Here is a 14,208-nt window from a genome sequence, read left to right on the forward strand (position 1 = left end):
GTGAGGAAGCAGCCCAGAGTGGGAAAGCCTTTCCACCTGAAAAGGGGCAGCTGGGGATTTGCGAAAGAGCAGGTCAAGCACTGGCTTTGCTTGGCTTTTGTTCTTTAAGAACATAAGAGTCCTGCTGCATTGTCCATTTCTCACTGGCCTATGGGAAGCTCAAAAGCAGAACAACAGCACAAGAGCACCGTACACTCCTGTTCTGCATAAAAGCATAAAGTGCTGTATGCACAGTTGTTTTCTTTTAAAGAAAGATTGTGCACTTCTGCAAATGTTGAGCTTCCCCCAAATCTCCTGCTTCCATGTGGGTGGTGCTGTTTTGGCTACAGAAGCATTGCCGCTCACCCTTGAATTGAGGGAATAGAAGGGATTGTTTGAGACATAGCAACTGGCACTACCCAGTGTGACAAAACATGTGCTGCGCAGTTAGAAGGTACGATGCCAAGTGGAAGGATTTGGTAACAACCGGAGAACGATGGATGAGACTGGGCAGGGTATCAGGTTATATCTCTGAGGTGCCTTGTCTTGTTTTATAGCCTCATTGCATGGCCTTCCTAGTGCGTTATTCTACTGCTTATCAGATGCAATTCCATTGTTTGCTAAAGCTGGGATCAAGAAGGTGCAGAGCACGAGGGTGAATTTATGTGACCAGGATTAGCCATTCAGTCCAGATGAAAGTGCAAGGCCAGAACAGTCCCGATGTTTTCAGTGAGTGCTTGGTCTCTACAAGTGGTCCTTGCAACGAAAAGGTTGCAGCATGGAATGCTCCTGTTCAGAGGGCCGGCCGGCCATCTCCTTTTCCCAGGACAGTCCATACCATGCCCTCCATTTGTTCAGTGTTCAGATACCTTTTTCTTTTTAAATTGCATTGGTAGCCCACTTCATGACATTAAGGCTCAACAGTCATCAATCTATACTCATTCAGGCCATCTAAACTATTTGTACTAACTATGTGTTTCACCTGTCGAGTGAAAAGTTGCCTAACTAGCTAGCTATCGTGCAGCGCAGGAGAAAAACACTGAGAGGTGGGCTCCATGGGTTGCCCGTGAAGCCGCCTGGACCTTTAACTCCCACCCCACCCCACATGGGCACACCTCTTTCTCGCTCCATAGCGCCCCCCCCATCATCTTCGCAGGGACAGCAAGAGCCGCGTGGCTTGTCCAGGAAAGGAGGGGGGGCAAAGCAGGCAGAGACAGGAGGAGACGGCGAGGGAGGCTTTTTTTGATGGGGGTGACGTAGAGAGCTTTCTCTCCTTCCTCCGCTGGGTCTCTAACCCCCACCCCCACCCCTAGATTTGTTCCTGGACCTCTTTCTCTAGAAAAATAGCACTGGGAGGACATTAAGCATCATATTGTTTGGTCTACGTAGTAGGCAGAAGACCAGAAGCCTGCCTTAAAAGGAGTGGTGAGGGACTTTGTTGTCCCAGAGTGGTTGCAACTCAATGTTCTTCTCTGAGGGGTTGTCCACACTGGAGTTTAATGGGAATTTAAGGTCGCTTATGTCTCTGTTTATTTAGCAATGCCCTCATGATGCCCTTCCCCACTCAGCCCCTATCTCACACCTTCTCACTTGTAAATCGGGTTTTCCCAATCTGAGAATAAGCCTAAAAGGGGGAACAGTGTGTGTGTTGCCAAACCAGTCAGGGCCGAAGGGATTGGGATGGTTCTGACAAGAGGAGAGAGGTGAGAAGCCGGTTGGAAATTATGGTGTGCCCCCCCATCCTGCTTTATAGGTGTAGAGGTCCCTTATCCCGTAGGAGAGAACCTTTTGGGAATGGCACATGCAGAAAGAGAGGAGCGAAATCCACCCATCCATTTGTCCAAAAATAGCAGATGAAGAATAAATATTTGCTTTCCTTTTTATTGTATTCCCATCTGCCGGCCATTCCTTGAAACTACAGGCTGGGATTTAATCAGTGCCAGATTTATGTATAGGCTAAGTAGGCTGAAGCCTAGGGCCTCTAAATCTTGGGGGCCTCGCCAGCCCTCCCGCTCCCCAAGACTTCATGTGAGGGCAGGACAACTTGGGCCTCTAAATCTAGGGGGCCTCGCCAGCCTGCTCACTCTCCAGTGCCGCAGTCTCCCCTCTCCCAAAATTGTAAACCCAAGACTTCATGCAAGGGCAGGGCAACTCAGGCCCAGCATCTATTAGACTCAGGGCTACCCAGTGGGGCCCAATTTGAAGCAGTGGGGCGCAACTTGATTTTTTTTTTTTTGTAGGGCCCCAGTTCACACCCAAAGTCTGCAAAATCTTATAGATATAAATAAAATCTATCTAGATTTGCTTGGTGCAGGGGGCCCCTTAGGAGCAGCCCGTGGGGCCCAAGTTGGCCCAATTGCTCCAATTGCCTTAAGATCTGCCCTGATGAGACTGTGTAGGGGTTGGACTGACAAGCCCTACACCTTCTAGGTCCCTGATGTCACCATTCAGAGTACAGACTCAAGGACTTGTTATGGAAATAAAGGGGGGCACTTATTGGAAATCAGTTTTGTCATCTCTTCTCCCCAAACCTTGAGACAATGAGCCCAGCCACCTTTTATTCACAGTCGCATAAGCACTACACTACAGCATGGCCTGCACCCAATCTTGTTTTTGTACAATCTTGTTTGTCCTCAGTAAACAAAATTAAATTATCAATGTATACAAGCCGAAAAGTTTTTTTCCTTCATTTGCAGGGAATCATACAAAACAAAGTGGCACCAATAAAGAAACATTCCAGTGTGGCAACAGAAAGCAAACTAAAAATGCTTTTGCAGTTGATCAAAAATATCCAGCAATATCAAGTTATAGGAAAACTGGTACTATTAACAGTAATCCTTCTGGTTGGTTAATTGGTTTGGCAACTTCCAGGCACATGATGTGCAGTGCTAATTACCGGTATTTCCCCCAAGAGTTAAATGATAACTGATCAGAGGCAGCTACCGCAGAGCTATGAGATTCAGGTGAGGGTCAGATGACTTGTCAATCCCAGCAGGTATATAAAAGGATGATTCAGGTGAAGGTCACATGACTTGTCAATCCCAGCAGGTATATAAGAGGACGACCCGGCCTGCCCAGGCCTTTGGCCTGCCCACATCGCTTTCTATTTCCGTACGTTGTCACCCACGGAGTGCAACTATGCTCAAATTGACAGAGACATGTGCCATTCCCTCTGATGCAGATACTATATATATATATATATATATATATAGGGGTGGGGTGAGGTGGGTTTGCACATGTGCCCATCAAGCTGTGTGTGGGAATTATCCCTCCGTGTGTGGTGCTGCCAGGAGGGGGTCGTGCAAATGCTGCATGTTGTGCAGAATGGAAATATTTAGGTGCGATGTTCTATCCATGGATGCAGCTTGCAGAGGGGAATTTCGAGAGGGCTAGGGAGCATGGGTCCGCTGTGGGGAGCGGAGCGCATTTCTTGCGCACGGGTGCCTGCCTGCAGAATGGATTTGTGCTGCGGAGCTGTTGTGGAAAATGCCTATGTGGTTGTGTTCACAGGTGTGCAAAGGAGGGGTGCAGAAGCTAAAGGCATCTGTCTATATGGCCTTTCCAAAGGCCAGGTTGTGCAGTCAGCTGGGGCCTGTAAAAAGCCAGGCCGGGAGCCTCCTTAAGGTGAGGCTGCATAGGCCTTGTGGTGCATGTGATTCAGATTCTATTCTATTCTCGTTACAAAGTTGATTTTTTTTTTAAGCAATACCCCCCTAGTGAGCCTTCTTTTGTTCACTTCTTTTTATTTCGAGGCAGTCCACACCTATGTTTGTGGAACTGCAAACTTTTCCAGTCATGTTACTCCAGTCAAATCATTACTCTTTTCTGCAGCAATCCTTCAGCGGAATAAGAGGATCGATCTCTGTCTCTCTCTGGAAGCCCGCAGCGCCATAGGCTGGAACCGCGTTCCAAAGCCAACCCATCCGGCGCATCTCCCGGTTCACATCAAAAGAAAGCATGCTAATAAGCCCCGCTCGCTGGCGGCGGTGATTGGCTGCTTCTTATAGGGGGCGGGGTTTCAGGGGGCGGTGTCTCCGTGCCTGGGGGTCAGGTCCCAAAACCTCGTAGAACGCATCCGCGAGAAACAATCTTTTCCCGGGGAAAGCGCTGCTGACGAGTTTCGCGAAGGGGCCCGCGGTTGCGTGCGCGCTGCACGTCGGAATCAGCCTCCCTTGGCCCCTTTGTGCAGGGTTTTTTTTTGCCCCCTCCCCTGCCCTTGGCTTGCAATTGATGCTGCTGATTCAGGAAGAGAAGACTGCTTACTTGAACTGTTGAGCCCCAATCGAATTGAGCATTGGGAGCGGAGAGAGGGGGCTTCTCTGGGGGGGGGGGGGGGGCGGCTTTGTTTTATCTATTTATGTATTTATTTTCCCTTTGCACCTTGGGTTTTTTTTGCGAGCAGCTGAACTGGGGACTCTGATGCACCCGTTCCAGTGGTGTAACGGTAAGCTTGTCCGACCCAGGGTGGTGGTGGTGATGATGATGATGATGATGATGGAGAAACGGGCTGGCCAAAAAACAACCCCTCACCTCCCCGCTCCTTTAAAACGATCAAATCACAGGCATTGTCCGGTTTTCGGGTGGAGATGCAGATCCTGTTTATTTTATCTTTAAAAAATATATAATCTGCCTCTGTAAACAAAAACTCCCCAGATTGTTTTAAAGAGATCAAAAGGAACCTGTCGGGATGGTTCGCAGGGGAGGGAGGAGAAATTGAGGGCATTCTTTCTCTCTGAGGTAAGGCTCCCTTCTTTGTTGTTACTTTGGAAACAGCATCTTGAGGGCACTGAGTCAGGTCCCCCCCCCAAAAAAGCATCGCGGACTCGAAAAACCCAAAGGCCGTTCCTTTTCCCACCATACATTTATTTATTTTTATTTTTAAAAAAAACCCCGCACGAGAATGCTGGGGAACTGTAGCGTGTTAAGAGCTCTGTAAACTACAGTTCCCATGATTCTTTGTGTGTGGAGGGTTGTGCTTTAAATCTATGGTATGTGCTCAGTTCAGAAGAGCTGCCAATATGGTTGGTTTGCTTAACTCCTTTGTGACGTTTTAGTTGGTCTTCATAAAGGGGTTCCTCTGCTGTTAACTTTTGGGTATTTCCCCCCCCCCCACGGGACAACAGGGCTGCCTGTAATTTACTTTCAAATTCCTTTATAGCTACGCATTGCTTTGACATACGCAATCCTATATGTGCCTGCTCAGGAGTGAGCCCCATTGAATGCAGCGGAAATTGTGTAGAATCGGAGCCTAAGGCTCTAGTTCCAACCCCACACAGACACAAACCATTGTCTTTTTTTCCAGTTCATAAAATCATAGAATTGTAGAGTCGGAAGGGACCCAAGGATCATCTAGTCCAACCCCCTGCATTCCTCTTGGCTATTGGTTGTTGTGTTGTTTTCCTGCAAATATCCATGCCCAAAGCAGCTTACACCATTTTAAAAAAAGATAATCTAAAAGCAACACAGCAAAGCAAAACCACAATATCAGGATGATGACAATTGAAACACTAAAGCACTGAGTCAAGGGCATAATTAAAAACAGCCCATATTCCAAGAATGCCAAGTGGTACCTATTGCTAAACAGTTGCTGAGTTATCCCCTCTCGAACAGGCATCTGTCTAAGCTACCAAAGTGTTTGCCCTAAGAATGACTGGCTGGCATTGTTTTCCTTCTGCTAAAAACGGTTCCCAAAATAAACAGTGCATTTGCTCCGAGACTTTTTACAGTGTCAGCCCCCTCCCCTCCACACACACATGCCTTATGGAGAGGGCAGAGATGAGAATGAATGAAGGAGAGAGGGAGGGAGGGAGGGAGGGAGCCATCCTTGTCTGTCACGAAATTGCCCAGCTGCAGAGGGGGCACCATTTCCACGGTGCTTTAAAACCTCATTACTGTGTTTTAGTTTTGGGGTGGGGGGTGGGGAGGGCTTCATTCAGAAGGCCTAGCAGATGGTGACTGCTTTTGTAAAAAAGGGCTAATGGTTAATTAAAAGGAGCAGAGTCCTGCTTGGGATGAGCCTGTACTAATTATTTCAAGTAGCTTTTGTTCTCTGACTTTCTTCTTCCTTCCTCCCCCCCCCCAACATCTCCCTTTATAGTTCTATGAAATTTAACTAGCATGCAGCCTCTAGGCCATGTGCTTCAAAGACAATGGAAGGGAAGGGGAAGAGGAGGAGGAGGAGGAGGAGAGAGCTGGCTGGTTTATTTAGAGTACACACAGACACTGAGGCATCAAAGCCAGAGGCTCAATTAACCTCTTATGTCTCACTTTGCTGCTGCATTTCCTAGGCAGTCCACCCCACCCCACCCCACACCATTCTTTTTCAAAGTGTAATTGGAACAAATCTGTAAACTGAAAGGCAGACCGAGTCCCAACACTCAGGACCGTCTGCAACGACTGTCCTGCTAAATACAGAACAGGAACACGAGAGGCAGTGTGGTGTAGTGGTTAGAGCGCTCGACCAGGACCTGGAAGATCAAGGTTCAAATCCCCACTCAGCCACGAAACTTACTGGGCCAGCCACTCGCTTTCAGCCGGACAGGTTTGCTGTGAGGATAAGATGGGGGGCGGGGGAGGACTCTGCGTATGCCACCTTGAGCTTGGAGGAAAAGGTGGTATATAAATGAATTTAAGTAAATAAATAAATAGGAAGCTGTTTTAAGCCCTGTAGGGACCCAGGTGGCGCTGTGGGTTAAACCACAGAGTCTAGGGCTTGCTGATCAGAAGGTCGGAGGTTCGAATCCCTGCCACGGGGTGAGCTCCCGTTGCTCGGTCCCAGCTCCTGCCCACCTAGCAGTTCGAAAGCACGTCAAAGTGCAAGTAGATAAATAGGTACCGCTCCGGCGGGAAGGTAAACGGCGTTTCTGTGCGCTGCTCTGGTTCGCCAGATGTGGCTTTGTCATGCTGGCCACATGACCCGGAAGCTGTCTGTGGACAAACGCCGGCTCCCTCGGCCTATAGAGCGAGATGAGCGCCGCAACCCCAGAGTCGGACACGACTGGACCTGATGGTCAGGGGTCCCTTTACCTTTACCTTAAGCCCTGTGGACAGCTCAGTCAGTAGCGCATGAGACTCTTAATCTCTTGGTCATGGGTTCGAGCCCCAAGTTGGGTATTGCAGGGGGCTGGCCCCTTCCAATTCTACAGTTCTTCTGTGATTACATGGAGTCAAACCACTGGCCTGTTGTGGGGAGATGTTCTCAGCCCAATATCAGGGGTTGAACCTGGGATCTTTGGTGTGCAAACAAAGCAGATGCTGTACCGCTGGGCTATAGCCCCTTCCCCTATCAATTTTAAGCCTCTCCCTAGGAGACTGGAGATGCTCATGGCTAAGTAAACCATGGCCAGTTACTGTACTTTTGGTTTCTAGAAGGCTTGCAGTGTTGATAGTAGCCAAACCGCATCACAGCTGCCTGTGGGCTGTGCCGCAATCATAATTCTTGTCCCATGTTAACCATGAATATACTTTAATAACATTTAATCTTTGCATATCCTTCTCAATTGCTCAACGCTTTTTGAATGCATCAGCTAATTGTAATCGTCATAGCAAACTTTCAAGACAGGGGTAGAACAACCTCAGGCCCAGGGAATGGATGCAGCCCCCCGCCGGCCCCCAAGCACCTTTTTGTGACCCTCAGGACTCTTGCCAGGCCATGCCCTCCCCCTTCTTTGCACCCTGCTTAAGTATTTTTGCTTGGCTGGAATCTGGCCTTGAATTTGTTTGTTTGTTTGTTTATTCAATTTACATTCCACCCTTCCTCCCAGAAGAAACCCAGGGTAGCAAACAAAAAGTGAAAAAGCTTCTTAAAAACAATTCCAGGTGCAAAACTGGAAAAGATATCAATTCAAAAGGCTTGTTGGAAGAGGTAGGTCTCCAGTGGGGGCCAACCAGACAAGAGAGAGGGTGCCTGCCTAATATTCAAGGGGATGGGATTCCGAAGGATAGGTGCCACCACACAAAAGGCTCAGTTCCTACTTTGTGTGGAACAGAGCAGAAGATTCTGGAGTTAGCATTCTGATTCCCCATATTGCAGATGGGGGGACTGAGGCTGAGCTCGCATCCATACATTTAAAATACTCTCATGCCACAGTCACGGCTTCCCCCAAAGAACCTGTCAACCGGGCAGCCCCTGGTGCTGGTACCACCAATAAGGCCTCACCTGCTGATTGTTGGACCCATAAGTATGATGTAGCAGACCCATGCTCAAATCTTCTCATTCTCCCAAGCACCTAAGGGGTAGCAAGCATAATTCCTCCCCTTGTTTTATCTTCACATCAGCCTTGTGAGGTAGGTAAACCTGAGAGAATGTGACTAGCCTGACATCAGGCCAGTGAGTTTCATGCATGAGTGGGGATTTGAACCCAGATCTTCCCATTCTTAGAACAGCGCTCTGACCACTACACCACATAGCCTAACCAACTACTTGCTCAACGCTACTCGAGCAGAGCTTTGGCAACACTGGCAGGGGGTGTTTAACCCTATTCCCCCCCCCCCCGGCCATCTCCCTGATCTAAATCACACACACATCCACTGAAAGTGTTATTAGGTCAGCTGTGCCTGCAGTTATATGGAGCACGTCTCTGTGTATCTTTTGTTTCCTTCAAGCAAAACAAACAGCATCTTTGGAGGAACTGTCCGAGTTAAGAAAATCGCACAGTGATGAAAGTTTAAAGCAGTGGTTGGGGAACCTGTGTTCCTCCAGATTTCGTTGCTGTCGTTTTAATTTGTTACCCACCCCTCACTCTAAGGTCTCAGGGTGAGTTACAGAAATTTGAAACACCGTTTAAAGCAGTTTTAAAACAGTGTCACCAGAACAAAAAGAAAAACAGTTTGGGGAGTCGTTGGAGTATAATCATCATTCCCTCCCCCTGTACTGATTTGGTCTGAAACAAATCAAAGCTTTCCCCTGGCCGCTTTAAAGTTGTTTTAGTTTTGTTTGAAAAAGCAGATTTTATTAAGGATCGCCCACGTCACTTCTCATGGTTCTTGGGAACGGGGCAGTGCATCTTATAAGCACGCCCAACGTGCGCTATTAATAATTAAGAATCCTAGTCTATAAACCCTAAACTCTAGGGAGCAAATGGACTTTTAAGGGATGTACTCAACCTAGTTGTAAATCATGCGTCTTGAACGCAAAAGGCCCCAGGTTTTCTCCCACGCCTCTCCATTTCAGAAGTGGTGGGAAGGCATTCTCTCTGCCTGAGAGAGACCCTGGACACCTGCAGCCTGTCAGAGGAGATGAGTGCCTTCCCCGATCCAGATGTTTTTGGACCACAGCTCCCATCACCCGTGAGCATCGGCCAAGCTGGCTGGAGCTGTTAGGGGTTGTAGTCCACAACACATGGAGTGCCAGAGGTGATGCTGATAAACTTTCAGTGTTCCTATTAAGATGGTTCTGGGACCATCCTCTAAGCCAGGGGTGGGGAAATGGTGGCCCTCCAGATGTTGTTGGACTCCAGTTCCCATCAGCGGTGCTAATTGCCAGGCATGATGGAAGCTGCAGTCCAGAAACATCTGGAGGGCCAGAGGCCAGGTGTCTTCTAAAGCAATGGGAGGGAATTCTAGGTCTGGGAACCAAATGTGGCCCTCTCTCTGTCTGGACCTTGGGACTCTCCCCAGGCCACACAACCTCTGCCAGCCATAGCCCCCTTCCCCATCCCTACTTCATGCTTTCCTTGAGTGTTTTTGCCTGGCTGGAATGTGCCTTTGAACTCAGATGGCTCCTTTTCCTTGTCTGGCTGGAGCATAGCGAGAGGTGTGTCTAGAAAATAGTCTGGCTGTAGAAAGGTACGTTTTTCATCAGTTGCTCCACTCACTGACCCCTGGGCAGGTTCAGCCCCCCTCTCTAAGCAGATGCAGTCTACACAGCTAAAGAGTTCGCCTCTCTCTTCCTGCTGTTGCTTTTGTGCTCCTTTGCATGCAAGCTTTTCCGAGCCGTAATTTTTTTCAAAGGCAAACAAAATCTTGGGTTGGATTCAGTGCTGAGCTTTGACAGCGGCAGAGGTGCATGGATTGGGGCCACCCAAAGCTTAATTTGCAGCACGATCCTGTGCGCATCTACTCTTAAGTAAGTCCATGGGGCTTAATCCCAAGCAAGGCTGGCAGAGCATTGTAACCTCGGGATGCAGGCATTTAAAATCCACAGTGATTTATTCAGACTGGAATCTGCAACTCCAGATTATTTATATATTTCATTCATTACATTTATATCTCACCTTTTCCTCCAAGGAGCTCAAGTACATGGTTCTCCTTCTCGCCATTTTTTAAATCCTCACAACAACCCTGTGAGGTAGTTTAGTCTGAGAGATGGTAACTGGCCCAAAGTCACCCAGTGTGCTGTATGGCTGAGTGGGAATTTGAACCCCGGTCTTCCAGCTCCTAGTCCAGTACTCTAACCATTATACCACACCGGCTCTCCCAAGATTAAATCATGAACTAGGAACTGCAGGGGAAGGGATAGCTCATTCGTAGGGCAGGTGCTTTGCATGCAGAAGGTCCCAGGTTTGATCCTTAGCACCTTCATTTTGGGGGGTGGGGGAAAGCAACCCAGCAATTTATGTGAAAGATCTCTGCCTAAAACCCCAGAGAGCTGCTGCCAGTCAGAATAGGAACATAGGAGGCTGCCTTATACTGAGTCACACGACTGATCCATCTACCTCACTATTGTCTACACAGACGGACAGCAACTTTTTAGGGTTTCAAAAAGGATTTTATCCCAGCTCTACCTGGAGATGCCAGGGATTGATCCTCAGCTGCCAGCCTCATTTGTCTCTAGAGACATCTTCTCCCTGTCAGGAAACCCAATTGCAGCTGCTGCTCACCCCCACACAAAGGCCTTTACATAAACCCCTGGTTTCATTCCAGTTTCTCGCTTTCTGTGTTGTGTGGAGTCGAGCCTCTCTAGCTTCATCAGTGAGCTGACTCTCCGGGTGAACCATTAGCCTCCGTGAAGCAGGTGACCTACGGGAGAAGGGAGAGTACTGCAAATAGCTCAAGGACTCCATCAGAGTTTCTCACAAAGCAGATCCTCCCCCTCTTCTTCACGCACCTGCTGTTAATCATAGACTCTGGAGTAAATGGCCATATTTGGGAGATTGGGGCTTTTTTTGATGGTAATGTTTATTTGCTTCACTTCGAAATGTGGTAAGGCAGCCTTGTTGAAGAACCATAGAATCGTAGGATTGTAGAGTTGGAAGGGATCCCATGGGTCATCTAGTCCAACCCTCTGTAATGCAGGAATCCTGCCCTGAGTGGGATTGACCCACCAACCTTCTGGTGAGCAGCCAGACCCACTGACCCACTGTGCACCTGATTTGAGAGCTGGGAACATCTCCTGCCTGAAACTCTAGGGAACCACTGCCAGTCAATGTAGATTGCACCCCTGATTTTGTTTATGTAGGATTGTTAGGGACGCGGGTGGCGCTGTGGGTTAAACCACAGAGCCTACAGCTTGCCGATCAGAAGGTCAGCGGTTCGACTCCCAGTGACGGGGTGAACTCCCGTTGTTAGGTCCCAGCTCCTGCCCACCTAGCAGTTTGAGAGCACATCAAAGTGCAAGTAGATAAATAGGTATCGCTCCGGCGCGAAGGTAAATGGCATTTCCGTGTGCTGCTCTGGTTCGCCAGAAGCGGGTTAGTCATGCTGGCCACATGACCTGCCTGCAGGACAAACGCCAGCTCCCTCAGCCTATAGAGCGAGATGAGTGCCGCAACCCCAGGGTCGTCTGTGACTGGACCTAATGGTCAGGGGTACCTTTAGCTTTATGTAGGGTTGTGGCAGCAGTCCCTGTCCTCACCCCCAGTCTGATGCACAGAGCACCTTCTTCCCAGCACTAATTGAAACGAATAGCATTATTTTTCTGCTGGGCGTGCTGGGAGTGGTAGTCCTAGTTTCACCCCTAAAAAAAAAAAAACATAGTTAGGGAACATCTAGCCCATGGGCCAATCTTGGGTTCCTGCCAGGGGTTCCAAATTGAAGCTGTTCACCTGAAATCACGCCCACCTGTCAATCAGGTGACATCACCCAGATGGGCAGCTGATGGGATGGAACAGGGTGGTGGATCCTGCAGAAAGCTTGACTGGACCGCTTGCCCATCAGCTGATTGCGGGGGTGGGGGCATGCATTCCTGCCCTATTCAGCTGTGTATGCAGTTGATCCCTGCACAAAGCAGGATCAATCCCCCTGCACATCACTCGATATGTTAGGAAGTCAGTCTTGCCCTAGGTAAAGGTAAAGGGATTCCTGACCATTAGGTCCAGTCATGGACGATTCGGGGGTTGTGGTGCTCATCTCGCTTTATTGGCCAAGGGAGCCATTGTACAGCTTCCAGGTCGTGTGGCCAGCATGACTAAGCTGCTTCTGGAGAAACAGAGCAGTGCACGGAAACGTCGTTTACCTTCCCGCCAGAGCGGTACCTATTTATCTACTTGCACTTTGGCGTGCTTTCGAACTGCTAGGAGCAGGAACTGAGCAACGGGAGTTCACCCCGTCACGGGGATTCAAAGGGTGCAGAAGATTCCCAAGCACCTGACCTCCAGGGTTTTGCCAGGATTCCCTCTCCTGTGGCTGGCAGGTGTGTTGCCCTGCCCACTTGTCAAAGTTGGCCTGCAGGAGTGGGGCCAGATAAGGATCAGGCCCGTGGAGCCGAAAAGCTTCCCCACCCCATGTAGAAAAGAAGAATGCTCTGCTAGGGACCTGAAGCACCCGAGCGCCTGAGGCTTTCTGGGCTCCATGAAGGCAGGAGAAAGGAGAGCAGGAGATGAGCTCTGACAAGTCTTTCATGAGCACAGGAGCTACGTCAAGGAAGCTTGATGCATTTCAGGATCTTTCGGACCCAACTCCTGCGCCAAGTGGCAATACTTTTGTAGCTGGAGTGGCACCAGTCATGCACAAGACAAGAGGGAGATAGTAGCAGACTTCTGGGGAACCCTATAAACAACGCTTGGGACCCCCCCCCCCCTCTCTAAAACAACCTGCTTGGTGGCCATGGAATGCTAAATGCATGTTGGACGGATGAGAATGACAGAAAAATTGGGTGGGTGGAATGGAGTGTTTAGGGAAAGGGAGTAGCTAGCTGGAACCCTGAACAGGACAACTCCATGCTGCAACATCTTGTTGCAGGTCCCTTGCGTAGCACCTACCAGAAACTGGGAGGCAATCCAGCTTGCCTGCACAGGCAGTTTGTGAATTAGGTGGTTCTTAGAATTATGAACACATTGCTAGAATGGGTTTGCTTCAACAGGTTCAGCTTCAATAGAGACACCTTTTATCTTTTAATCTTTCAGAGCAGCACGAAGCACAATAGTAACGCTTAGTGCCAAGTTTTCTTTGTCTACGGGAACAAATGATTAAAAATAATAATAATAAAACTACGGCCGTCCAGATTTTTGATCCACTGCCACCCGGCTTACTCCAAATTTTGAAAGTTCTCCAGCAGGCAAATGAATTGCAATTCCTGACAGCTTCGTGAAGCGTTCCCAGCACCCAGAGAATAGGTCCAGGACTCTAGGTCTAGGATGCAAAAATAGTCATACGTGTTTGCCTGGAGTGGAGCTGTAGAATCAGATGGTACTTGTGTGGCAAGAGTCCAATTGGCCTGACCTTGACCTCTGGCAGCAGAGTGTGCCTGCCACTTGCCTGCTTAAGCCTCAAATGTTAGAGCTTTATAACTTTCTGCTAAATAAGCAAACTGAGCCCGGGAGCTGAAAATGGCTGTCGTAAGGGGAAATCAGGGGAAGCTTTCGTTAGTGGGATGGCTTGGGTGGCCAGACACAGGGTTGCAGAGATAATTTTATATTAGCATGCTGTTTAAAAAACAAACAAACCAGATTTGATTTGATTGCTAAGTCCTGCAAACCAAAAGACTGTTAAAGGCAGAGCTGCAGGGGCTGATTCAAACAATGACAGCGCTGCAGGGGTTGGTGGCGGTTAATGGATTGAAATTGAATCCTGACAAGACATAAGTACTGTTTCTGGGAGACAGGGGGTGGGCAGGTGTGGGGGACTCTAGTCCTGATTGGGGTAAATGTGCCCCTAAAGAATCAGTGAGAGCTGGAAGTGAGAGTTGGACAATAAAGATCACCAAAGAAATGATGCTTTTGAATTACAGTGGTACCTCAGGTTACATACGCTTCAGGTTACATACGCTTCATGTTACAGACTGTGCTAACCCAGAAATAATGCTTCAGGTTAAGAACTTTGCTTCAGGATAAGAACAGAAATCATGCTCTG

General features: G+C 48.7%; 1 protein-coding gene across 2 annotated transcripts in view; it reads left to right on the forward strand.

The window, feature by feature from the left end:
- Positions 1-4,335: 4,335 nt before the first annotated feature.
- Positions 4,336-14,208, forward strand: part of RNF122 (ring finger protein 122) — a 31,879-nt gene continuing 22,006 nt past the window's right edge. For both annotated transcript variants that reach the window (XM_033172215.1, XM_033172216.1), the window contains exon 1: positions 4,336-4,423. In XM_033172215.1, coding sequence (XP_033028106.1) covers positions 4,399-4,423 — 25 coding nt within the window. In that variant the 5' untranslated portion in view covers positions 4,336-4,398. The remainder of the gene's footprint in view (positions 4,424-14,208) is intronic.

This window comes from Lacerta agilis, chromosome 15 (genome assembly GCF_009819535.1).
Source record: "Lacerta agilis isolate rLacAgi1 chromosome 15, rLacAgi1.pri, whole genome shotgun sequence".
NCBI lineage: Eukaryota > Metazoa > Chordata > Lepidosauria > Squamata > Lacertidae > Lacerta > Lacerta agilis.